The sequence below is a fragment of the Malus sylvestris genome, chromosome 5, assembly GCF_916048215.2.
Source record: "Malus sylvestris chromosome 5, drMalSylv7.2, whole genome shotgun sequence".
NCBI lineage: Eukaryota > Viridiplantae > Streptophyta > Magnoliopsida > Rosales > Rosaceae > Malus > Malus sylvestris.
In genome coordinates this window covers 41576574-41602444 of record NC_062264.1, presented here as the reverse complement: position 1 = coordinate 41602444, position 25871 = coordinate 41576574, and the positions used below count along the sequence as shown (strand labels likewise).

The 25871-nt window shown below is 36.3% G+C and overlaps 2 protein-coding genes across 8 annotated transcripts; one reads left to right on the top strand and one right to left on the bottom strand.

The window, feature by feature from the left end:
• Positions 1–1700: 1700 nt before the first annotated feature.
• On the top strand, positions 1701–20428 carry LOC126623383 (probable LRR receptor-like serine/threonine-protein kinase At1g07650). Of its 7 annotated transcripts, none has more exons than XM_050292272.1 (25): positions 1701–1870; positions 2210–2375; positions 2552–2623; positions 2724–2792; positions 2873–2945; positions 3053–3123; positions 3254–3325; positions 3425–3496; positions 3586–3657; positions 3794–3865; positions 3958–4029; positions 4409–4477; positions 4793–4855; positions 5067–5132; positions 5252–5287; positions 5377–5411; positions 5537–5913; positions 6123–6318; positions 6400–6531; positions 7026–7144; positions 7278–7488; positions 7574–7811; positions 8069–8219; positions 8434–8529; positions 19802–20428. In XM_050292272.1, the coding sequence occupies exons 1-25, from the start codon at positions 1750–1752 to the stop codon at positions 20039–20041; spliced, it is 2961 nt and encodes a 986-aa protein (XP_050148229.1). In that variant the 5' UTR covers positions 1701–1749; the 3' UTR covers positions 20042–20428. The 7 variants fall into 7 exon arrangements, with proteins under 7 accessions (XP_050148229.1, XP_050148228.1, XP_050148225.1 ...); XM_050292268.1 differs by lacking the exons at positions 2210–2375; positions 2552–2623; positions 2724–2792; ... (18 more) ...; positions 8069–8219; positions 8434–8529 and adding exons at positions 12890–12908; positions 13239–13404; positions 13581–13652; ... (18 more) ...; positions 18685–18922; positions 19174–19324 and having other exon boundaries at positions 1712–1879; positions 19706–20428; XM_050292271.1 differs by lacking the exons at positions 2210–2375; positions 2552–2623; positions 2724–2792; ... (18 more) ...; positions 8069–8219; positions 8434–8529 and adding exons at positions 13239–13404; positions 13581–13652; positions 13753–13821; ... (17 more) ...; positions 18685–18922; positions 19174–19324 and having other exon boundaries at positions 1707–1870; positions 19706–20428.
• A 464-nt stretch (positions 20429–20892) lies between these two features.
• On the bottom strand, positions 20893–23733 carry LOC126623384 (pollen-specific leucine-rich repeat extensin-like protein 3). Its single transcript, XM_050292276.1, has one exon. The coding sequence runs from the start codon at positions 23669–23671 to the stop codon at positions 21068–21070; it is 2604 nt and encodes an 867-aa protein (XP_050148233.1). The 5' UTR covers positions 23672–23733; the 3' UTR covers positions 20893–21067.
• Between the last annotated feature and the right edge of the window lie 2138 nt (positions 23734–25871).

Sequence of the window (25871 nt, the reverse complement as noted above, 5' to 3'; positions counted from 1 at the left end):
TGGAGTAATATACCAATTGTCATTATACAAGTAGTGAGATAATGTTAAAAAATTCACTACTTAGAAAATAAAAATTTCGTCTGCTTATATAATAACACATACTGTATCATCTGTATTTCAGGCATAATGAAAATATTTTTCCATTCAACCGTGTCTTTATCTTCTAGAGATGTGACTGAGTTGTAACTTTCGGTCTTTCAGCCATTCAACATCTGTCTCTTCAGAAAGTTCAAAATTTGAAATTTCTTCTAATTGAAATATTGAATAGTCTTATTCAAAAGTTGAGCGATCCCAACTTGTGGTCGTCAATTAGTTCACAACCAACATGTGTTAAAAATAACAGAAATCCTAGAGAGACTCTTTGGAAGTAGAATTCTCTATAAAAAATTTGTCAATCTTATGTTTTTAGAACAATTTTAGTGTCAACATTATAAAATATTGTGTCAAAAAAATGAAGTGGCGGAGAATTCCATTTTGAAAGAGTCCAACTTAAAAATAGTCTACTTAACATTTCTCTTAAAATAAATTATATTTTAATGAAGATCACAAATTAAAACTAGTCAATGAGCAAGGGTCACAAGTAAAGACCAGTTATGTCATAAATGATAAGAAAACTCTCTTAAAAGTAAGATTTTTCATGAACTCTTTATCATCTTATTTTTGTGGCACAATTCTCGTGACAACATTATAAAATAATATGTCAAAAAGATGAAGTAACAGAGTCCATAAAAAGTTTTACTTTGAGATGGTCTCTTTATCATTTCTCTTAGTTCTAATTACTCGACAACCTACTCGACTTATGTTTCCATTATTATAAGAAAAAAGTCATAACAATAATAATTTTAATTCAAAATGCATACTTTTGTGTGTTTATTTGTACTTAACTTTTTCGTCTAATAATAGACTCTTTCTATAAAACTAAATTGGTTTTGTCACTTAGTACTACAGTCTAGTGGTATTCCTTATCACTTGTAAGTGAGAGGTCCTATGTTCGATTCTCACCATAGGCGAATTTGAACCATATTATTGTTAATCAATTGTGAAACTAAGATTATCCCTCCCCTTAGTGTAAATAATACCGTGAGTACAAAAAAACAAAAATAAAAAACTAAAGTGGTCTTAGTTTGAGTAAACAAATCATAAAGGGTGGGAAAAAAAAGTGTACTTAGAGCTTTTCACACTCTTCTTTCTTTTTAGTTATTAGATTGAATAAGTCAAACAAAATCAACAGTTAAAATTAAAAAAGAGTACACGAGACTAAAAATGACATGTGTTAATTATTTTATAAAAAAAAAACACAGGGGTTTGTGTTGGGAAATTGAAATATGGCCATTTTAAAGAGCACTTATTTAAATATCAAAAATGCAAATCTTACTACATTTTTCATGCCACATTTGTATTATCTCTCTAACAGAGACATGATCCACATGTGTTGGTAGGCTCTACCTCTCTAAAAATGTGATACAAATGTAGTATGAAAAATATGGTAAGTATATCATTACTTATGATCAGAAAGCTAATAACAATAACAATTCAAAAGACAAGAAAAACAAAAGGTAGAAAGAGAAGCAACAAAGCGAGGCTGAAAGTTAAGAGCAATAACGTAGTTTTATAAAACAAAATACTATTTAGTTTTCTATCGGAACAAAAAAGTTAAGAGCAATAACGTAGTTTTATAAAACAAAATTTTGTTATTTTTTGTTTAACTCTCACCTACAGGTAATAGAACTCCATGGAGTGTGAGGTAAAATGGCAGCAAGTCAAAATCTTTCAAAGTTGTTCTTCTGCTATGCTGCTCTACTCACAGTGCTTATCTGCATTAAGCCTATCAAATCCCAGGAACAGGTGGGCACTCTTGCAGATGATGAAGGTGAAGGGCTCTCTTACTTTGAAATCTTTACTTTTGATGTTTCATATGTGTGAAGTGATTGCAATTTTAGTTGCTGGAATTGGATTGTTCATTTGAAAAATGTATGTTTATGGTGGAAATAACTTAAATTTGTAAGCTTTTTAGACAAAATTTGACAGGAAATTGAATAAGAATAGTGCTTATGCATGAATTTTTTATGAGGTTCAAATTTTTCTATGTTTTCTGTGGCCAATTGTATTAGACTTACCAGAAAGGATGAAACTTTATCTTACTCGTTACTTGCTTTTGTGAAAAGTGGTTTTGTTTGAGATTGTGTTTCTGTGCATTTGGATGTGGCAGTGGAAGCACTTCGTGAAATAGCTGTGCAATTGAATAAAAAGGATTGGAATTTCAGTGATCCTTGTAGCAATATTCCGACTGTTTCAATCCTGCATACAGATCAGTACAACAACACTCTCGTCTGCAACTGCTCTTTCTCTGGCAATGTATGCCACATTCAAAGCATGTAAGCAATTTTTACGAGCTGTAATATATAATTTCTGCTCTAATTTGCCTGTGATGGTAGTGGCCAATGCTGCCATTGCAAGTGTATGAAGGTTTTTTGTCTATATCAAGTTGGAAGAGATTGCGATTTTTGGCACAACATTCATAACCTGTAAGTTGTGGATCCATATTATGCAGTTTTCTTACTGGACAGGACCTTGATGGTGTGCTTCCGCCAGCACTGTCGAAGCTACCTTACCTTAAGCAAGTGTATGAAGATATTTTCACTATTTTGTTTTAGTTTCTCCGACCACCAATCTATTCAGTTTCCGTCTGAAATCCTAATAGCACTGTTTCTTTATGGTCGTAGTAATTTGGGCCAGAATTACCTTAGCGGTTCAATACCACGTGAATGGAATTCTACTAAGTTGGAATTTCTGTAAGTGACTTCTAGACTTTTGTTTGAGGTTGATGATAAACTCGTGGGCCAATTATTGAACTAATGTCATGCCAATGCAGGGTTCTCAGTGTGAACAACTTATCAGGACCTATTCCTGCTTATTTGGGAAGCATAACTACTCTCCAAGCACTGAATGCATCTATTCTTTCTTCCATTGCTTTCACCTCATTCAGAATAGTTAGTTTGGTGCACCAATTTGTTTGATTTGGATACGAACTTGACAAGGCTTTGCTTTCAGGGCCTTGGAGAGCAACTTATTTTCTGGAACTATTCCCCTGGAGTTGGGCAATTTGGTTAACATGGAGCTTCTGTCAGTTTTCTATTTTATTGACCTTTATATGTTTATATCTTTTATTTTTTTTGGATTTTCATAAGCAAGTATATATGTTAATTGACAACGGTTGGGTCTTTTTTTTTGTATGGGTATTGGGTAACTACAGTTATCTTCGTGCTAACAATCTCACCGGTGAGCTGCCTTTGGCCCTCACTAAAATGATCAAATTAAGAGTACTGTACGTGATATGACTACCTTAAATAATGTAGGTTCGTTCCATGAAATACTTATGGTTTATGTCATTTAATCTTTCGGCTTTTTGTGGCATTATTTACAGTCAGATTGGCAGTAACAACTTCACTGGAAGAATACCTGACTACTTTCAAAGTTGGAAAGGCCTCCAGACCTTGTAAGAGATCTCTTCTAGTGCACTTTTTTAGTTCTCAACTGAAATATTTTCATGTGTAATCCTAAATCCATCAAATATGTTATTTACAGAGAAATGCAAGCGAGTGGTCTTGAAGGCCCCCTTCCATCTAGTCTCTCTGCCTTGAATAATATGACAGATCTGTGAGTCCTGCCTTCTAAGCTATCAGTTATCTTAATTTTCATGATCTCCTTGAGTCCCTTTTCTAGTTTAGGGAGAAAAGTGTATTTACTAAGATACTTGTATTCCAATACGTTATCACGCTGTAACCTTTTGCAGAAGGATTAGTGACTTAAGCGGTGAGAGTTCAGCTTTTCCAAACTTATCAAACACGACGAGCATGGTTAAATTGTGAGCCATCTTTTAGGTTTTATATGTTTTTCTATTAGCATAACGTGTGTAGATGAAAACTGCTTTTCTAATATCGGTTGCTCAAATTGCAGGATGTTAAGGAGCTGCAATATAACAGGAGAAATCCCTGGCTATATCTCTACCATGAGAAGTCTGACTGATTTGTAAGTCTTCTATCTATTGTTCTCCATTTTTTCATGACATGGTCGTCTTTATAATTGGTTTTACACAGTAGCTCTAGATTATTACTAATATTGTATAACAAACTGGTAACACTATGAGCATATAATATACGACCATTAGGTCATGTTTGAGATTTGTTGACTTAAAATTGTTGCTTGACCTTACTGGTAACAAGCTTTAAAACGTCCACCTTTCAGTTAAGCATCACTTCTAAATTTTTTCTAAACCCGATCTTGAATTTGGTGTACAGACTTTTCTATTTATTTTTCACAATGACAGACTTCATACTGGTTGCTTCATTTATGCTTTTATGATTTGCTTAATTTGCTTCTGATTATTTGCTTACATATTTATTTGCAGGGATCTTAGCTTCAACAGATTGGAAGGGAGCATTCCCGATCTTGCAAATATTATGGAATTGTCCACAATGTAAGGAATGTAACTCGTAAGGGTAGCTATCACGCATAATGATGCATGGAGGCATTTCCCTTGGTTCCTACAAGTGTCACGATCCAACTTTTAACATTGTCGTTTTGATGTTAACATGGAGCTTAATTTTGGATAACACATTCTGGCCAAATGAGAACGAGTGCAGTTTTGTTTTTCATTTATCAGTAAAAAAAGATATAGAGATATGAATATGTTTAGGATTCAACCAAATTTCCCATCTTTCTTTGTATTTTGAACCAGTATACTTATACATATATGTTCATTGACATCTGTTTTATATTGTTCACTCTTCAGATATCTGACAAGAAACTTGCTTACTGGTCTTCCAGAGTGGATTATAAATAGAGACAGTCGCTAGTATGTTTCTTGATCCCAGAATCTTACATATTTTTTCTGCTTCGTCATCCTCAATTTCATATGTTCCGCTTTATCTTTTTCATTACTCTGATGATATGCATACTATTGAGTTACCACAAGTAATTATATAATTTACAAGTTTCACCAAAATATTCTGATATTGATTTTACTGGAATTCCATGTTAACAGAGAGATTCATGTTTGTGTGCAGCGATATAGATCTTTCTTACAATAATTTTTCTCAGAACTCTGTCCCAAATTCTTGTCGAGAGACCTTGTAAGCATAACTGTTTTTCCATTTCTTCTTTATGTTAATATCCTTGAGATAGACCTATGTTACTTTCTTTGACTTTCTAAACAGATGAATCTAACTTTTTATGATGTGTTTTGCATCAGCAATTTGTTCAGAAGTTTTTCCAGTCGGAACAATTCGTATGCTTCTAACTTCATGAGCTTCATGCAAAGACTTTTCATTTCTCTTCATTAAGTTAAGAAGCTAATGTTTATTTTTCATATTGTAGGATACTTAGCAATTGCCTCCTTCCATGTTCAAAAGGTAGTTAAATTTGTTGTTTAATTAAATCCAGAGTGGTAAATTCGTCTTCATATGCAGTGAAAAGGTTACAAAGTATTGTTTTAAGTTTTTTCTCTTATACTTTCTTTGTGCTCTTCTCTGTATAGATCGGTACTCGTTACATCTAAATTGTGGTGGAAATCAAACCACCATTGGAAACATCAAGTATGAGGCAGATGAAGCCTCAGGAGGGGCATCAAACTTTTTTCAGAACTCAGCAAATTGGGGATTTAGTAGTACTGGTGATTTCGCTGATGTTCGGAGCTATGACAAAGACTATATCGCTAATAATATTTCGATACTCAGAACGAACAACTCTGAATTGTACAAAACTGCACGACTGTCTCCTCTTTCACTCACATATTATGCTCGTTGCTTAGCAAATGGAAATTACACTGTGAAACTTCACTTTGCGGAAATAGTTCTCAGAGACAACAGGTCTTATTATGGTGTTGGAAGACGAATTTTTAACGTTTATATCCAGGTAGTCATTTGCAGTGATTTTTGGCTCTGGAATAGTAAACATTTTATATTTTTTTCACTTTTAGTTTTAACCATTTGGATAATTTTGACTCTTTTCATTGTCTTTTCACTCACAGAGCTTAACCAGCGATCCACAACTCCTCATACTTTTTCACAATTTTTCTTAACCGCTTCCCGTCTTTCTTATTTTGAGTAAATTATTTATCGCAGGAAAAACTGGTTTTGGAGGATTTTGATATTGAAAAGAACGCACAAGGGGTTGATAAGGAAGCGGTTGAGGTATTTACAGCAGTTGTTAGCGTCAAGACTTTAGAAATCCGCTTTCAGTGGGCTGGGAAAGGGACAACAAATGTTCCAACAAGAGGAACATATGGTTCTCTGATATCAGCTATCTCAGTGCAGTCTAGTAAGTAGCAACATTTAAGTTCGATTGTATAGAAGAAATTTATTGTTCTCTCATAGTCACTATTCTTGACTCTTCTTCTAGATTTCAAGCCGCCTAGCGAAAGGAAGAAATTCATTGTGATTGGAGTTGTTTCAGCGTTATTCCTTATTTTCGTAATTTTGGGCATTCTTTGGTTGAAAGGCTGTTTCGGAGGCAGAACAACCAGGGAACAAGGTACAGACAATACCATATAGGTCATTTATTTTATTTAGAAAAGTTGAAAAGTTATTCGTGTTTCTGCTTGCTAGAGTATGAATTTTCATAAGGGCTTTTCCACTGGTGCACTATCAGTATGCTGAATCGTGAAAGAGAACTTATCAACGAAAGTCAGCTGCATGGATGAACCTTGATCCCTTTTCCTAGGGTTACTAATTTTTATTTAATTCACCAAATCCTTAGCCTTTAATGTTTCCATTTACAATTCTAACTTAGAAGTTAATCCCAGTTCTAACTTCATCTATTAACATAATTTCATCATCGAATCATGCATGAACGATATCTGATGGAATTTGACAGTTCATCAATATTCTAAAATTTAATAGGGGTTTAATGCCGGCCCTTGTTGTAAACTTGTTATACATGCAATTCAACTTTTATTCTACCTCTTGTTGTTCACTTGCCCTCTCGATTACGAACGATTCAATATGTTAACCTTTCAACATGAACAGATCTCATGGGATTAGATCTGCAAACTGGTTTCTTTAAATTCAAGCAACTTAAAGCTGCAACTAACAACTTCGATGCTGCAAAAAAGCTTGGGGAAGGTGGCTTTGGAGTTGTTTACAAGGTATTCCATAGCTCCTTTTTGTTTCTCTATACTTGTAAGAACTTTTCTTTTGTCTTAAATGCTTTGGTTTATCACACTTGAGAGTATTATGGTTGACCTATGTTCCTCAAATGTAATACATTTCAAACTGCAGGGCGAATTATTAGATGGCACTTTTATTGCAGTTAAGCAACTTTCTTCAAAATCAAAGCAAGGAAATCGTGAATTTGTGAATGAAATAGGCATGATTTCTGCCTTACAACACCCAAATCTTGTGAAATTGTATGGATGCTGCATCGAAGGAAATCAGTTATTTCTGGTATACGAATATATGGAGAACAATAGCCTTTCCCATGTTTTGTTTGGTAAGTTGGACAATTTGGAACTCCGGTACTTCTGTATGTTATAATTAGTTTCATGAATACTCTTTAAGTTATCTATTAATTTCAGACCCAGAGGAAGGCCTAAAGAAATTGGACTGGAATACGAGGCATAAAATATGTCTTGGCATTGCAAGAGGTCTGGCTTTCCTGCATGAGGAGTCGACCCTGAAAATTGTTCATAGAGACATCAAAACAACCAATATACTGCTTGATCGGGACCTTAACCCTAAGATATCTGACTTTGGTTTGGCTAAGCTGAACGAAGAGGAGAACACCCATATTAGCACCAGAGTCGCTGGAACTATGTGAGCAATCCTTCATTTTGTTCTTTCTTTCATTGTGGTTTCTATTTTGCTCGTTTTATTCTCTTAATTTAGATAACATGAAGACTTTTTAACTCAATCTTCGTTTTAATGACCAAAAAAAAAAAAAAAACTTTGTTAGTAGATGTATTAATTGCAAAATTTCATTTCAAAACATCATTGAACTTAATATAATCAATGTACAAAAAATTCTTTAGATGACATCTTTATGGATGCTAACAAAAAGTTTTAATGTGTAGAGGATATATGGCACCAGAATATGCGTTATGGGGTTATTTAAGTGACAAAGCAGATGTTTACAGTTTTGGGGTCGTTGCATTGGAACTCTTATCTGGAAAAAACAATATCAAATATCGTCCAAATGAGAATTTTGTATGCCTTCTTGATTGGGTAAGATCTTTGTTTCATTCGTTTTGTATGGGAAAAAGTATATAGGAAGCCAGGGTGCTTTTCGTAGGACTGGTTTTCCAATATCTGCAAATTGTTTGGCTCCACCCGCTATATAAAATAGAACCGAAGAGTTAAGAAACATAGCTTTTCATTTTCTTCATGAAATGTTTTCAACTTCTCAACATTCCTTCTGCATTTCTGCTCAATGCCGCAGGCCCTTGTTTTGCAACAAAAAGGAAATCTGATGGAGCTGGTGGATCGAAAGTTGGGGTCTGAGTTCAATAAGGAAGAGGCAATGAGAATGATAAAGGTAGCTCTACTATGCGCCAATCCATCACCGGCACTAAGACCTACAATGTCCGCAGTAGTGAGCATGCTTGAAGGCCAAACTCTTGTTCACGAGGTGAAGATAAACTCGAGTATTTATGGTGACGAGATGAGGTTTGGGGACTTCACAGAGGACCCTGATACTACTACTGAAAAGAGCACGCAAAGCTTACTTTATTCATCCGATACAAAATGGACCGCCTCTACCTCATCGTCTGTCTAGGATATGTATGCAGTTGATCGTGATTCTCAACGGTAAATTAAGAAGAGTGTGGCCCGGTGCTCCGCCGTTGAAGGCGGGTGCTCATACCAAAATGAAAGCACAACTTCGGCTATACAAGCTTGTACAATAAAAAGAGGGTAACATCAAATACACGATGGTTTTTATTACTGTAAATCCTCAATTGTGTTTGCTTAAATTGTTGTTATTTTGGCTCAAATGTATGGAACATTGCTTTGCATTATATCAATAATGAAATTCAGATTCAGTCTGGTAATACAAGCATAACAAGAAAACATTACTTAATATATTCAAAGTAATTCTCTTTTATACTACAATATTATACCATCTTACGTAACAGATGAGTTGAGTTGGACAAGCCTAATCATTCAATTTCAATTTCAACTTTCATATTAGTTTCATTACTTTCGATTAGGACACTTCAATAAAGAAAATGGCGGACTTCAAGTCTCTGTCTTTCGTTAATAACTTAATTTTTGTCGAATGCGTATTTAACTGAAGAATTACATGAAGAGAGATGCAATGGCAAGGTGTAGAGAGAATTGGGTGAATTGTGAGGTGTTTTCTCACCAATTGTTAAGAGTAGGAAGGTAAAATAATTACCCTTTAGGTATTACATTAATTACAATCACGAAACTATTCAAAATATACTACAGAATCCCAATATTTATACAATCACATTCCTAATTCTCTTAAAAACTAGTAGGCATTATTTAAGGAAATAATCAGATGAAATCCTTCTTTCAAACCAACCCACAAAAAAGATGTTGAAAAGAAAAAAAAAATCATAAGAGATGAAAGCCATGGAACCAATGAAGATTGGAGAGGGAATACTTGAATGTAATCCTCACCAAGTGGTTGATGCAATGCCTAAAACATATCTCGGCAACATTCAACAGGTTATGTTGAAAGTACTCAATAAATTCTTTTTATAGCATTCATCGAATTTTTTCGACATATGCCAATATCTGTTACAATATAGTTTAATTGACGATAACAAACCTACTAAATATTCGACGAAATGACTCGGTTAATAAATTGAAATACTTTTCCGTGCTTCGCCCAGTTTCTATTTAAAACTTACTTTAACCTTGGAATTCCCAATGTTAATTTCGGATCCGCCACTGCTCGTCCCAAACACAATTGTCTGTAACCAAACGCCTCGTAATTAGTTGCTATGCATATGCATGAACTGAATATAGACGCAATATTGTTTTATACATTTCCTTTTGATGACTTTTCAAAAGACAAGGTTTTCTCCATGGTTTGAACTTTCCAGTCAAAGAAGGTTAGTCTAGTTGCCGACACGACACGTAAAAGTTAAATGCAAAAAGTAAACCAAAGAAATAGTCAATATTGGGAGGAAAGGAAGTAAAACACCAAAACAATTTTCACCAACGAAAAGAATAAAACACCTCAATAATATTGTACGTATCTTTATATATAAATCCAACAATCTTTTTTTGAGATCACAAGTTTCATAAAAAAGTTTTGAACAAAAATGCTTTCAAAACAAAAAAAAAAAAATTAAAAACAGTCCAAAACAATGCACTAAATAATGCAGAGGTATTTTCATTATTTTAACAATATTTTTTAATAATAATTCTTTATGTACATTTTTTAAATTGATACCTTGTAATAAGCTAGCAATAATATGATTAAATTAGTTGTTCATCAAATATTGTTTTTTCTATTTTTAAACACGTTCAAAATATTTTAAGAGGTTTGTAATATCAGTTATAAAAAAAGTCTTTCACACACGCATAATAATGTAATTAAATTAGTTGTCAAATGATTATTATTTTTTTTAATAAACGATATTATCTAGGAGGTGGGCTTGGCCTCACAATGGGCTAACAATAATGTGATTCAATTAGTTGTTTATTAAATATTATTTTCTCCATTCTTAATGTAAATTCAATAATGTGTAGATGGAAATTGAAAGACCGATTTTATTATGTGAATTCAGCTGCTTTGATTGATTTGTGAGGGGTTTTTTATAGTATGATCTAAGATTGTTCATTTACTTCAAATATTTGACTTTCTTTTTGTCAATTCTCGCATATAAATACATTTAAAAAGTATAAAAATCGTACATAGCATGCTATAATTAAAAAAATATCTTATGCACATGCATGAATGCCTGCATAAAGGCTAATGAGACTGAATGCTATAATAACAGATAGATTGCTATTCAGTAGCTATATATAATGTCCGGCATGCTATGAGTACGTTATGATATTTGCATTATGCCGATATTTTGCTGGGGATCAATATGTCCTGAGTCCTGACATGCATTTTGTTAATGCCTTGATATGTTGACATGCGATGACATGTCATGACATACCCTAAACTTTGTCCCACCATTTGGCAAAATACGTAAATGATCCCATGCAGTACGTTAGCTTGTCTTGTCGGTTTTGTGCGCCAAAAAAATACTAAATAAATCATTAAACATGCCTTATCGTAACTAGTTTATTAGATAATAGCCCTCAATGTTAAGCTAGTTTTGGACGATGTGGCTATTATCTGTTTAGTGATATTTGTTGGCAAACAGGCTTCAAGCCCTGAGATCAGTAAGACAAAAACTTCACTATAGTTGGATAGCAATTCAATTTACCAATATTTCAACGAACAAAAAAAAAACAACCTACTATATGTTGAACCATTATTACTTCTATTTTATATTAGATATTTTTAAATTATTTTTTTATGCGTGTTTGTCAAAAGATCTTTTGCTAAATGCTCTAATGACACTTAGTAAAATATAAATGTTTTCAAGTCATGTAACCGTTTTATAGAGAAACACATTTTAGTTGATATTTTTTAATGCGTTTTTAAGTGATTTTTCATGTACGTAAATTTTTATATAAAATTTGTGTATTTTTAAGAATATAACAAAAAAAATCTATACCATAAACGCTTATTAGCAAATATCTTCTTACGAATCGATCTAGGCAGAACATTCCCCATATTGGTAAAACCATGGGCGCATCATAATCATAAAACCAACTTCTTTGCCTACATTATTATATTATCCAATTGAAAAGCATGTGGGAGCCCATCGTGGCATGTGATCCGTCAGCCGTGTGCATCTCTTCTCTCTCTCCAGAAAGTACAAAAAGGAAAAGGATCCTTGCAGATCTTTTCTTAAGAATTCTGCGATCGTAATCGTTCATCGTATATCGTACGATTAATTTTTATTAAGTATTATTTATATTTAATTTTAAATTTTAAAATAATATCTGACCGCACGATATATAATAAACGATCACGATTGTGGGATCCTTAGAATCTCCAAGAAAAAAATCCGTCAAAGATCCTTTTCCATACAAAAAAAGAAGAAGAAAGCTCATATGATGAAATTTGTTAAATTTAAACATAAATTGATAATTTCACTAATTTTTTATTAATTATAACACTTGAACAATACATATAAGATTAAAACGAAACTCTGTAGTACGTGAGGCTTGATATAATGTTATTCAAAGTTGAGCCAATCCACGTTCTAGTTGTCAATTAGCTCACAAACAACAGGATAAAGATTAGTCAAATACGCAAAGAACCGACTCAACTTACGTCTCCACAAAAGACATAAAAGATAATAATTTTAATTCATCACTTTATTTCCACTTCATCTAATAATATATTCTTTCTCTAAAAATGTGATCTTAATTTGAGGACACATCAAGGTGAAAAAAAAAATTGATTTTCAACTTTTTTTGAGAATTGACAAGGTAAATTATTAGTTTTCGTATATGAGATATCTACCATAGTTTGCGTGGGAAATTAGAAAAAATATGTGTATGTCATTTTCAATAATTTAAAAAAAAAAAACCGTGGGTCTACTTTAGGCAAATGATGTTGACCCTGAAAATAAAAAAAAATTCATAGTGGGGATAATTAATTGCACCAAAATGTTACTATTATTCCATCAGGATAGATAAGAGCCTGCAGGCAGAAACAACGGAGCTCCATGGAATGTGATTATGTAAAGAAAATGGCAGCAAGTCAAAACCTTTCAAAGTTGTTCTTCTGCTATGTTGTTCTACTCACAGTACTTATCTGCATTGAACCAATCAAATCCCAGGAACCGGTGGGCACTCTTGCAGACGATGAAGGTAAAGGGCTCTCTTACTTTGAAAGCCTTTGTTTTGATTTTCTATGTGTGTGAAGTGATTGCAATTTTAGTTGGATTGTTCATCTGAAAAATGTTGAAAATTGTTTTTATGGTGGAAATAACTTAAATTTATAAGCTTTTTAGACAAAATTTGACAGGAAATTGAAGAAGAACAGAGCTTATGCATGAATTTTTTATGAAGTTCAATTTTTTATTTTCTGTGGCCAATTGTAATAGACTTACTAGAAAGGATGAAACTTTATCTTACCCATTACTTGCTTTTGTGAAAAGTGATTTTGAGATTGTGCTTCTGGGTATTTGGGTGTGGCAGTGGAAGCACTTCGTGAAATAGCTGTGCAATTGAATAAAAAGGATTGGAATTTCAGTGATCCTTGTAGCAATGTTCCGACTATTTCAATCCCGCGTACGGATGAGTACAACAACACTCTCGTCTGCAACTGCTCTTTCTCTGGCAATGTATGCCACATCCAAAGCATGTATGCACTTTTTACGAACTGTAGTTTATAATTTCTGCTCTAAATTGCCTGTGATGGTAGTGGCCAATGCTGCCATTGCAAGTGTATGAAGGTTTTTTGTCCATATCAAGTTGTAAGAGATTGCGATTTTTGACACAACATTCATAACCTATAAGTTGTGGATCCTTATTCTGCAGTTTTCTTACCGGACAGGACCTTGATGGTGTGCTTCCGCCAGCACTGTCGAAGCTACCTTACCTTAAGCAAGTGTATGAAGATATTTCCTCTAATTTGTTTTAGTTTCTTCTTCCACAAATCTATTAAGCTTCTGTCTGAAAACCTAATAGCACTGTTTCTTTATGATCGTAGTAATTTGGCCAGGAATTACCTAAGTGGTTCAATACCGCGCGAATGGAATTCTACGAAGTTGGAACTTCTGTAAGTGAATTCTAGACTTTTGTTTGAGGTTGATAATAAACTTGCATACCAATTATTGAACTAATTTCATGCACATGCAGGGTTCTCAGTGTGAACAACTTATCAGGACCCATTCCTGGTTATTTGGGAAGCATAACTACCCTCCAATCTCTGTATGCATCTATTCTTTCTTCCATTGCTATCACTTCATTCAGAATTGTTAGTTTTGTGCACCAATACGAACTTGACAAGGCTTTGCTTTCAGGGCCTTGGAGAGCAACTTATTTTCTGGAACTCTTCCCCTGGAATTGGGCAATTTGGTTAACCTGGAGCTTCTGTTAGTTTTCTATTTTATCTTCCTTTGTAACTTTATATGTTTATATTTTTTTAATTTTATTGGATTTTCATGAGCAAGTATATATGGTAATTGACAACGGTTTGGTCTTGTTTTTCCATGGGTAACTACAGCTATCTTCGTGCTAACAATCTCACTGGTGAGCTGCCTTCAGCCCTCACTAAAATGACCAAATTAAGAGTACTGTAAGTGATATGACTACCTTAAATAATGTAGGTTCATTCCATGAAATACTTGTGGTTTATGTCATTTAATCTTTCAGCTTTTTGTGGCATTATTTACAGTCAGATTGGCAGTAATAACTTCACTGGAAGAATACCTGACTACTTTCGAAGTTGGAAAAACCTCCAGGCCTTGTAAAAGATCTCTTTTATTGCACTTTTTAAATTCTCAACTGAAATATTTTCATGTGTAATCCTAAATACATCAAATATGTTGTTTACAGAGAGATGCAAGCGAGTGGTCTTGAAGGCCCCCTTCCATCTAGTCTATCTGCCTTGCATAATATGACAGATCTGTGAGTCCTGCCTTCTAAGCTATCAGTTATCTTAATTTGCATGATCTCCTTGCGTCTTTCTAATTTAGAGAAAAAAATGGATTTATGAGGATACTTGTATTCCAACACGTTATCATGCTGTAACCTTTTGCAGAAGGATTAGTGACTTAAGCGGTGAGAGTTCAGCTTTTCCAAACTTATCAAGCATGACGGGCATTAATAAATTGTGAGCCATATTTTAGGTTTTATATATATTTCTATTAGCATAATGCATGCAGATGAAAACTAATTTTCGAATATCGGTTGTTCAAATTGCAGGATGTTAAGGAGCTGCAATATAACAGGAGAAATGCCTGAATATATCTCTGCCATGAGAAGTCTGACTGATTTGTAAGTCTTCTATCTATTGTTCTCCATTTTTTCATGACATGGTCGTCTTAATAATTGGTTTTGCACTGTAGCTCTAGATTATTACTAATATTGTATAACAAACTGGTAACACTATGAGCAGTTTGACCTTACACTTTGAGATTTGTGGACTTAAAATGTTTGCTTGACCTTACACGTAATAAGCTTTAAAGTAACTTTCAGTTAAGCAGCACATTCTAAATTTGTCCAAAACCCGATTGTGAATTTGGTGTGCAGACAGTGTTCTATTTATTTTTCACACTAACAGGCTACGTACTGGTTGATTCATTTATGTTTTTAAGATTTGCTTAATTTACTTCTGATTATTTGTATACATATTCATTTGCAGAGATCTTAGCTTCAACAGATTGGAAGGGAGTATTCCAAATTTTGCAGATATTATGGAATTGGCCACAATGTAAGGAATATAACTCATAAGGGTAGCTAACACACATGATGATGCATAGAGGCATTTCCCTTGGTTCGTATAAGTGTCACGGTCCAACTTTTAACATTGTCATTTTGATGTTAACATGAAGCTTACTTGTGGATAACGCAGTCTGACCAAATGAGAACGAGTGCAGTTTTGTTTTGTCGTTTACCAGAAGAAAAAAAAAGTATAGAGATATGAGTTCATTTAGGATTTGACCAAATTCTTGCTAGCAATCATAGCTGTACCAAGGGAAAGGCCTTAGAAAGACTTTAAATTTCTCGTCTTTCTTTGTATTTTGAACCAGTATACGTATAAATATATGTTCATTGACTTCTGTTTTATATTGCTCACTGATCAGATATCTGACAAGCAACTTGCTAACTGGTCTTCCAGAGTGGATTAAAAATAGAGACAGTCGCTAGTATGTTTCTTCATCCCAGAATTTTACATATTTTTTCTGCTTCGTCATCCTGAATTTCATATGAACGCTTTATTTTTGTTTTACTCTGTTGATATGCATACTGTTGAATTACCACAAGTAATTATATTATTTACAAGTTTTACAAAAATCTTCTGATATTGATTTTACCAAAATTCGAAGCTAACAGAGAACTTCATGTTTGTGTGCAGCAATATAGATCTTTCTTACAATACTTTTCCTCAGAACTCTGTCCCAAATTCTTGTCGAGAGACCTTGTACGCATAACAGTTTTTCCATTTTTTATGTTAATGTCCTTGAGATAAACCTATGTTACTTTCTTTGACTTCTTATATAGATGAATCTAACTTTTTGTAATGTGTTTTGCATCAGCAATTTGTTCAGAAGTTTTTCCAGTCGGAACAATTCGTATGCTTCTAACTTCATGAGCTTCATGCAAAGACTTTTCATTTCTCTTTATTAAGTTAAGAAGCTAATGCTTATTTTTCATATTGTAGGATACTTAGCAATTGCCTCTTTCCATGTTCAAAAGGTAGTTAAAATTTGTTGTTAGAATTAAATCCATAGGAGTAAATTTGTGTTCATATGAAGTGAAAAGGTTACAAAGCATTGTTTTAAATTCTCTCTTCTTCTTTCTCTATATAGATCGGTACTCGTTACATCTAAATTGCGGTGGAAATCAAACCACAGTTGGAAACATCAAGTACGAGGCAGATGACGCCTCAGGAGGTGCAGCAAAGTTTTTTCAGAACTCAGCAAATTGGGGATTTAGTAGTACTGGTGATTTTGCAGATGTTTGGAGCTCCAACAAAGACTATATAGCAAATAATATTTCGATACTCAGAATGAACAACTCTGAATTGTATAAAACTGCACGACTGTCTCCTCTTTCTCTCACATATTATGCTCGTTGCTTAGCAAATGGAAATTACACTGTGAAACTGCACTTTGCGGAAATAGTTATCAGAGACAACAGGTCTTATTATGGTGTTGGAAGACGAATTTTTAACGTTTATATCCAGGTAGTCATTTGCAGTGCTTTTTGGCTCTGGAAAAATAGTAAACATTTTACATTTTTGTCACCTTTAGTTTTAACCATTTGGATAATTTTGACTCTTTTCATTGTCTTTTCACTCACAGAGCTTAACCGGCGATCCACAACTCCTCATACTTTATAACAATTTTTCTTAACCGCTCGTCTTTCTTATTTTTCTACTTGACTGAGTAAATAATTTATTGCAGGATAAACTGGTTTTGGAGGATTTTGATATTGAAAGGGAAGCACAAGGGGTTGATAAGGAAGTGATTAAGGTATTTAAAGCAGTTGTTAACGTTAAGACTTTAGAAATCCGCTTTCAGTGGGCTGGGAAAGGGACAACAAATGTTCCAAAATCAGGAACATATGGTTCTCTGATATCAGCTATCTCAGTGCAGTCTGGTAAGTAGCAATGTTTAAGTTTCTCTCTATACAATCCTGTCGAAATTTATTGTTCTCTCACAATCATTGTTCTTGGCTCTTTTTCTAGATTTCAAACCACCTGATGATAGCAAAAGGAAGAAATTCATTGTGATTGGAGTTGTTTCAGCGTTATTCCTTGTTTTCGTAATTTTGGGCATTCTTTGGTTGAAAGGCTGTTTCGGAGGCAGGACAACCAGGGAACAAGGTACGGACTATACCATATAGGTCATTTTTTTTATTTAGAAAAGTTGAAAAGTTATTCATATTTCTACTTGCTACAGTATGAATTTTCAAAGGGGCTTTTACATTGGTAGCACCTATCAGTATGCTGAATCATTAGAGAGTTAACTTATCAATGAAAGTCAGCCGCTGGGTTGAACAGTTGAGAGGATCGAAAGTCTTATTCTTATCATCTATATTTACCGAACCTTGATTCCTATTCCTAGGATTACTAATTTTTATTTATTTCACTCAAATCCTTAGCCTTTAACGTTTCCATTTACAATTCTAACTTAAAGTTAATCCCACTTCTAACTTCTTCTACTAAAATAATTTCATCATCGAGTCATGCATGCACGAGTCTGATGGAATTTGACAGTTCATCAATATGTTAAAATTTACTAGGGGTTTAATGCCCGCCCTTGTTGTAAACATGTTAAAAATGCAAATTCAACTCTTATTCTACCGCTTGTTGTTCACTTGCCCTTTCGATTCTAAATAGTTCAATATGTTAACCTTTCAACACGAACAGATCTCATGGGATTCGATCTTCACACTGGTTTCTTTAAATTCAAGCAACTTAAAGCTGCAACTAACAATTTCGATGCTGCAAACAAGCTTGGGGAAGGTGGCTTTGGAGCTGTTTACAAGGTATTCCACAACTCCATTTTGTTTCCCTATATTTGTAAGAACTTTTCTTTTGTTTTGAATGCTATGGTGTATCACACTTGGAGAGTATTATGGTTGACTCATATTCCTCAAATGTATTATATTTCAAAATGCAGGGCGAACTATTAGATGGCACATTTATTGCAGTTAAGCAACTTTCTTCAAAATCAAAGCAAGGAAATCGTGAATTTGTGAATGAAATAGGCATGATTTCTGCCTTACAACACCCAAATCTTGTGAAATTGTATGGATGCTGCATCGAAGGAAATCAGTTATTTTTGGTATACGAATATATGGAGAACAATAGCCTTTCCCATGTTTTGTTTGGTAAGTTGGACGAAGTGCAATACTTCCGCATGTTATAATTAGTTCCATGAATATTCTTTGAGTTATCTGCTAATTTCAGGCCCAGAGGAAGGCCTAAAGAAACTGAACTGGAATACGAGGTATAAAATATGTCTTGGCATTGCAAGAGGTCTGGCTTTCCTGCATGAGGAGTCGACACTGAAAATTGTTCATAGAGACATCAAAACAACCAATATACTGCTTGACCGAGACCTTAACCCTAAGATATCCGACTTTGGTTTGGCTAAGCTGGACGAAGAGGAGAAGACCCATATTAGTACCAGAGTCGCTGGAACCATGTGAGCAATCCTTCATTTTGTTCTTTCATTTGTTGTGGTTTCTATTTTGCTCGTTTTATTTTCTTAATGTAAATACCATGAAGACTTTTTAACTCAAATCTTCTTTTTAACGATAAAAAAAACTTTACTGAAGTAGATGTATTAATTGCAAAATTGTATTTCAAAACATCATCGAAATCAATATAATCAATGTACGTAAAGTTCTTTAGATGGCATCTTTATGGACACTAACAGAAGTTGTTAACGTGCAGAGGATACATGGCACCAGAATATGCATTATGGGGTTATTTGAGTGACAAAGCAGATGTCTACAGTTTTGGGGTCGTTGCATTGGAACTCATATCTGGAAAAAACAACGTCAAATATCGTCCAAATGAGAATTTTGTATGCCTTCTTGATTGGGTAAGACCTTCGTCGCAGTCGTTTTTGGTACAGGAAAAAGAATTATGAAAACTTTAAATATAAAGAAATGATAAAAAATTGTATTAGAACTTTTACGTGGCAAGCTTTGAGTGGGGTGTAGTTTCACTCAGCAAGATCCATGACAAACTGAGTCTTACACAAATTTTTCTTTTGCTCTCAAATATTATATATATATATATATGGATGATATGTAGTGACCTTTCATCGTGTATTGTAGTTAGTACTCACACACATGCAAATTGTTTGGCTCCGCCGTATTTGTAAAATAGAACCGAAGAATTAGAATATGGCTTTTCATTTTCTTCTTCAAATGTTATCAACTTCTCATCATTCCTTCTGCATTTCTTCTCAACGCCGCAGGCCCTTGTTTTGCAACAAAATGGAAATCTGATGGAGCTGGTGGATCGAAAGTTGGGGTCTGCGTTCAATAAGGAAGAGGCATTGAGAATGATAAAGGTCGCTCTACTATGTGCCAATCCATCACCGGCACTAAGACCTACAATGTCTGCAGTAGTGAGCATGCTTGAAGGCCAAACTCTTGTTCACGAGGTGAAGATAAACCCGAGTATTTATGGTGACGAGTTGAGGTTTAGGGCCTTCACCGAGGACTCTGATACTACTTCTGTACAGAGCACGCAAAGCTTACTGTATTCACCCAATGCAAAACGGACCGCCTATACCTCATTGTCTGTCTAGGATATCTATGCAGTTGATCGTGATTCTCGTGGTAAATGAAGAACAGTGTGGCCGGGTGGTCCGTTGTTGAAGGCAGGTGCTCATGCCAAAATGAAAGCACAAATTCACCAGAGACAATACGGCCATATTCTACAGTTTATTCTTATTTCTGATCGTAGCTTCTGCGTATAACGTGTATAACATAATGGTGGTAGTAGCTCGCATGCATGAAGGTGCCCGAACATCATTTTTTATTTTATTTATTTATTTAAGGAAACCGATAGAGAAGAAGAGGGATATTAGACATATATGCGGCAGCATTTGTTATAGTAGTAGGAAGAGAAAAAAAGGCCGGATGGGGAACCATCATATCACAAAAATATATTATTAAAACAATTAACCATCGTATCTTGTCTCTTATTATCCCCGTTGCTAACTGGAGGAGTTGGCTTAATTTTTTTTTTCTTCCATATTCTTATGAAGAAAGGAAAGACAGAGTGGGGAGGAAGACTACATACAATATAGAAAATTAAGAAAAAGAGAGGAGAAGACGGAAAAAAACAGAAGAACCAGATGAATCTCATGTGTTTATTAATTAGTAGGAAAAAGAATTATGAAAATTTTAAATATAAAGAAACGATAAAAAATTGTATGAAAACTTTTACATGGCAAGCTTTGAGTGGGGTGTAGTTTCATTCAGCAAGATCCAAGACAAACTGAGTCTTACGCAAAATTTTCTTTTGCTCTCAAATATTATATATATATATATATATATGGATGATATGTAGTGATGTTTCATCGTGTATTGTAGTCAATACTCACATAAATCCAATAAAATCTTAAAATTAAACGAGAAAAAAGTGCATGTGTGATTTGCCGATAACGTCCTTTTTATTGCATTCCGTAGCATATGAAAAGATTTACACTTTCATGTCATGAGTTACAAGCTATGGTCCTAACAAAAGTGGGTGTATTTCTGTGAGATTGTAAATATTTATAAACAAATTTTCATGCGGGGCCGGGTGGGAGCTTGATATCGCAGTGCGCTTAGTAGCCTGGGAACATTGGTGGAGGTGGAGATGAGTATTGGAACCCGATGGTAGGTGGCAATGCGAAGTCATATACCGGAGAGGGTGGTGAGGAAACGGGAGAAGGAGGTGATAGAGATGGAGAAGGTGGTGGTGGTGATTGGATTGGAGGTGATTGGACTGGAGGTGGCGATGAGTGGATCGGTACCGGTGGTGGTGATGATTGGATTGGAGGTGGCGGTGAGTGGACTGGTGCTGGTGGCGGTGGCGAGTGCACTGGTGGTGGGGGTGAGTGTACAGGTGGTGGGGGTGAGTAGACCGGTGGTGGGGGTGAGTGCACAGGTGGAGGAGGAGAATGGACTGGTGGTGGAGGAGAGTGAACGGGTGGTGGAGGAGAGTGGACAGGTGGTGGGGGTGAGTGCACTGGTGGTGGAGGCGAATGGACTGGTGGTGGGGGCGAATGGACTGGTGGTGGGGGTGAGTGTACCGGTGGAGGAGGAGAGTGGACTGGTGGTGGAGGATAGTGTACAGGTGGTGGAGGAAAGTGGACAGGTGCTGGGGGTGAGTGTACTGGTGGTGCAGGTGAATGGACGGGTGGTGGGGGTGAGTGCACTGGGGGGGATGAAGGAGAATGGACAGGTGGTGGGGGTGAGTACGCTGAGGGTGGAGGAGAATGGACAGGTGGTGGGGGTGAGTGTACTGGTGGTGCAGGTGAATGGACGGGTGGTGGGGGTGAGTGCACTGGGGGTGGAGGAGAATGGACAGGTGGTGGGGGTGAGTACACTGGTGGTGGATGAGAATGGATTGGTGGTGGGGGTGATTGGACTGGTGGTGGAGGAGAGTGAACCGGAGGTGGTTGCAAGTGGATTGGTGGTGGTTGCACTACTACAGCTGGTGGATGGGAGTGAACTGATGGTGGGTGAGGGCGGATTGGAACGACAGATCTTTGCCCAAAGGGTTCTGGTAGAGGAGCGTCAACAATTGGTGGAAGGAAAATTGGAACCTTGGGACCTATGTCTTTAGGTGATGGTGATGGTGTAGGTGATGAGGTTTCTAAAATCGGCTCTGGAGCATATGCTTCTACTTGAGGCGGTTGTGGTAGTTCCTCTTTTGGAGGTTGTTCTTTGGGTAACTCCTCTTTAGGAGGTTGCACCTTTGGTAGCTCATCTTTAGGAGGTTGCACCTTCGGTGGCTCATCTCTAGGAGGTTGTACCTGGGGTGGCTCCTCTTTGGCAGGTTGTTCCTTGGGTTGCTCTTCCTTGGGAGGTTGTTCCATGGGTTGCTCCTCCTTGGGTGGTTTTGGTGTATGAGGTGTTTGAACTAGTTCAGGTGATGGTTTTGGTGGTTGTGGCTTAGGTTGTGGTGGTGGTTGTTTGGGTTGTTCTGGCTCTGGTGTCTTTGGCTTTTCAACCAGAGGCTGAGAAGGTTTCAACAGCCCATGTCCACCGCCACACTTTGCCTTACTGCAATCCACTGGCTTGCTCACCACAACATGACATTCTTTTGCCGACTTTTGTTCAGGCCTGTCTGGTAAACAATTGCTCACATCATCAAACACAACATCCTTCCGAGATCCTGGCACGCATTTTTGGGTCTCTCCATTGAAGTAGTTGTACGAGAACGTGAAGTTTCCCAAGTTTGGCAACGTACATATACTATTAGGAACAAACCCAGTTAGCATGTTATGTGCGATATCCAGCTCCTCCACCTTTTCCAAGCCCTTGAAAGTTTTCGACATAATCCCACTGAATGTGTTTGAACTAATATCGAACACCGTCATGTTTGCGAGTTGTCCGATTTCAGGAGGCAGACATCCAGTAAACTTGTTGTTGGAGAATACAACCTCATTTAAAGTTTTAACCATTTTTCCAATGCTGTTAGGGATGCAGCCCTCGAGTTGGTTGTTGGCGACGACAAGAACTGATACGGGGGAGTTGCCGAGATTTTCAGGAATGGTGGATGTGAACCTGTTATCATTCAAGAACAAAGCATCAAGTTCCTTGTTGAAAAGCTCAGGAGGTAGCTTCCCCTCGAAATCGTTGAACCTAAGGTCGAGGTACTTGAGGTTAGGAATTTCTAGGACAACGTCGGGAAACGATCCCACGAAGCGGTTATTGCTAACATCGAACTCGTGGAGAAGAGTTAGCCTTCTAAAGCTCTTGGGGATGATTCCACAAAACCTATTAGAGTTGATATGGAACAATGCCATGTCCGTCAACAACCCTAATTCCGCAGGAAGGTGTCCAGCGATGTCTGCATGGTTGATATCAATGCCTGCCACCACCTCAAGTTCCGGATCATCAAGAGCCGGCGCGCAGAAGACCCCGTTGTAAGCACATACATTCTCGCCAACCCAGTTCTCGGTTGTTTTGAGAGGGTCCGAGTACACGGCCTTTTTCAGAGCCTGAAGCCCAATGTATGCGCGTCGAAGCCTGGTGTTGGGAAACTTCAGATCAAGCTCAACCTCAAATTCATAGTTGTCAGGAATGTCACCACCTTCTGGGAGGCTTACGAGTTGGCGATGTGCAAGAAATGACGCTTCGGCATCGGTTAGGGCAGAAGAGGAGAAGGAAAATAAAGCGAGAATAAAAAAGCTAACTAGAAAGCAGCCATAGGCCTGCATGATTTTTCCACTGCCTCCTTGTTTTGACCCAAGGCTGCTTATGGGAGATGAAGGGAGAGGGGGAGAAGGGAGTGTTATATGTAGATGAAGGCCACTTTGTTTAGGTTTCTTTGAGAGGCTATGCAAAATTTTCTCATCATGTTTGGTTGTCTCTAGAATTTGCTTATGCCTTTTGGAGTGATGTCTAAATTTAGGATTTCTGTTTGGTGGAAATGCTGAGTTATTGGAAATCTTTGCCTAAATTTGCATGCGATCGTTACAAAATGATAGACCCGACAATGACTAGGTCTCATCTTTCATTCGGGTTTTTTGGTTGGTTGGGTATATAATTCTGTTTTATGTTCTAGTTTTTTTAAATTTTTTGTTACAATATATACTTCCAACATACAAGCAGCTAGCCACACATAGCAAAACTTTTATTTTATAGTAGGAGGAGTCACGTTATGAATGAAATAGAGAGAAAGATAATACTGATAATATAAGTAAGAGATAAGTGAGACTGACAAATAAAAAATATAATTTCGGTCATGTAAGACACGCAATGAGAGTGAGATGAGAGATGAGAATATAACTCCATTCACTTTCTTGTCAAACATGTTATGTGTGAGATATAAGGATGAGACATAACGTAAGAATCTTTCCTAAAAATGACTTAAAAGTTTAAAACTTTATAAGCTGTCTAAAATCTTGAGCTAATATGTCTGTGATCCGAGTCTACTGCTAGTTTAGCCCAGGATCAATACTATCGGCAACATGGCTCGATGGACGGCCACCCAACAAGTCTAAAAATGAACTAATAATATTTAGGTCCAACTTGATGGCCCTTCCCTCAATTCTCTGTTTCAAATCCCATGCTCAATCCACCGAATAAAGGAAAAATAAAGCAGACAAAACTCAACTCTTTGTTTGTTTTAAATACTTTTTGGTATGGTTAAGTAGTTGTATCCCTAAATTCATTTGGTAAATGCATCTTCTTACTGTGTTTTAATTTTCAACGCACTTATAAGCGTTTTTGATCATCTAAAAACACTTTTAATAGCTGTAATGTGAGTATTTGGACCCAAATTTACACTATCGACCCGTGCAATCAAAGCCGTTGAGTGAGCATAGCTCCCAACCATTAGATGACTTAGTCGGGATAATTTTTAAGGAATAATATTGTGATTTTTTTGGTCATGATAATAGCCCTTAATAATATATTAAATTCTCATGTTCTGCATGGATGAGAATGGAAGTATAGTTGGAAATGGACATGGTCTCTTTTGAGAGTCTTTGAAGTGACGGCTTTAGGTGGGATTTTCAAGGGCTTGCACACAACCTGATTATTCATGGTCTAGAGTCTGAAGAGACCATCGCAAATTGCCCACCTAGTTGAAAGTGGTGATGGACTTTCAACCGCTAACATTTAGTTTTGGATAATGGTGAATAGAAAACCTAAGTAGGTTAGGTTGCTTGATGGATGTTGTCACATGGATCTGCAAGTCTTGGACAATGGACCACATGGAATAATGGAATAAAGGTGAAGTGAAAATGGTGATGTGCTTGAAAGATGATTCTACACGTGGCCTTGTCTTGGTAAATGGTGATTATATTTCATCATTTAATTATTATTTGATAAGTGGTCATCGGCGGAAAGTTACTATGCATGCGTGGATAAAGGTTCTGATGGTGGAATATCCTTGGCATCAGGTTGCAAGATGATAGCAAGTTTTGATAAGACGTAAGGTTAGCAACAAATAAGGACTCAGAGTCACAGTGCAATTGAAATTGGTTTTCGCGACTTGTGTATGCAGGGCCCTATAAATACAAGGCGATGTGCAACGTAAAGAGCCCCCTCCAATTTAACACACAACTGTCCTGCGCAAACTCTCTCAACAACTTTGAGATTTTTATTTTCTCTTTTCGCTGACACATCTTCTGTTGGCATCAACAGCACTGTGAAAGCAACCGGTGATATCTTCAGTCGGCATAAATAGCTCTGTCGCCGTAGAATCAGCCGGTCTCGCAGCATCTTCTGTTGGCATCAACAGCACTGCGGCGAGGGCGGTTGGTTACTTATCCAAGTCTCGGTCGAGAAGGATTTCCGAATCCTTATTGATCAAGGTCATCTCATTAGCCTTCTCGACGAAGTGAGGTGTTACAGCTTACTGAGCTCGGCGCATTGCACGCCGAGTTATTTTATGATTAGATACTCTCAAGT

Bases quoted from the DNA above. Each gene is read 5' to 3' on its own strand.
- LOC126623383 (XM_050292268.1), top strand. From the start codon at position 1,733: ATGGAGTGTGAGGTAAAATGGCAGCAAGTCAAAATCTTTCAAAGTTGT. The intron at 14,138-14,268 runs GTTAGTTTTCTA...GGGTAACTACAG, and splicing joins TTGGTTAACCTGGAGCTTCT to CTATCTTCGTGCTAACAATC. The intron at 14,512-14,600 runs GTAAAAGATCTC...TGTTGTTTACAG, and splicing joins TGGAAAAACCTCCAGGCCTT to AGAGATGCAAGCGAGTGGTC.
- LOC126623384 (XM_050292276.1), bottom strand. From the start codon at position 23,671: ATGCAGGCCTATGGCTGCTTTCTAGTTAGCTTTTTTATTCTCGCTTTA.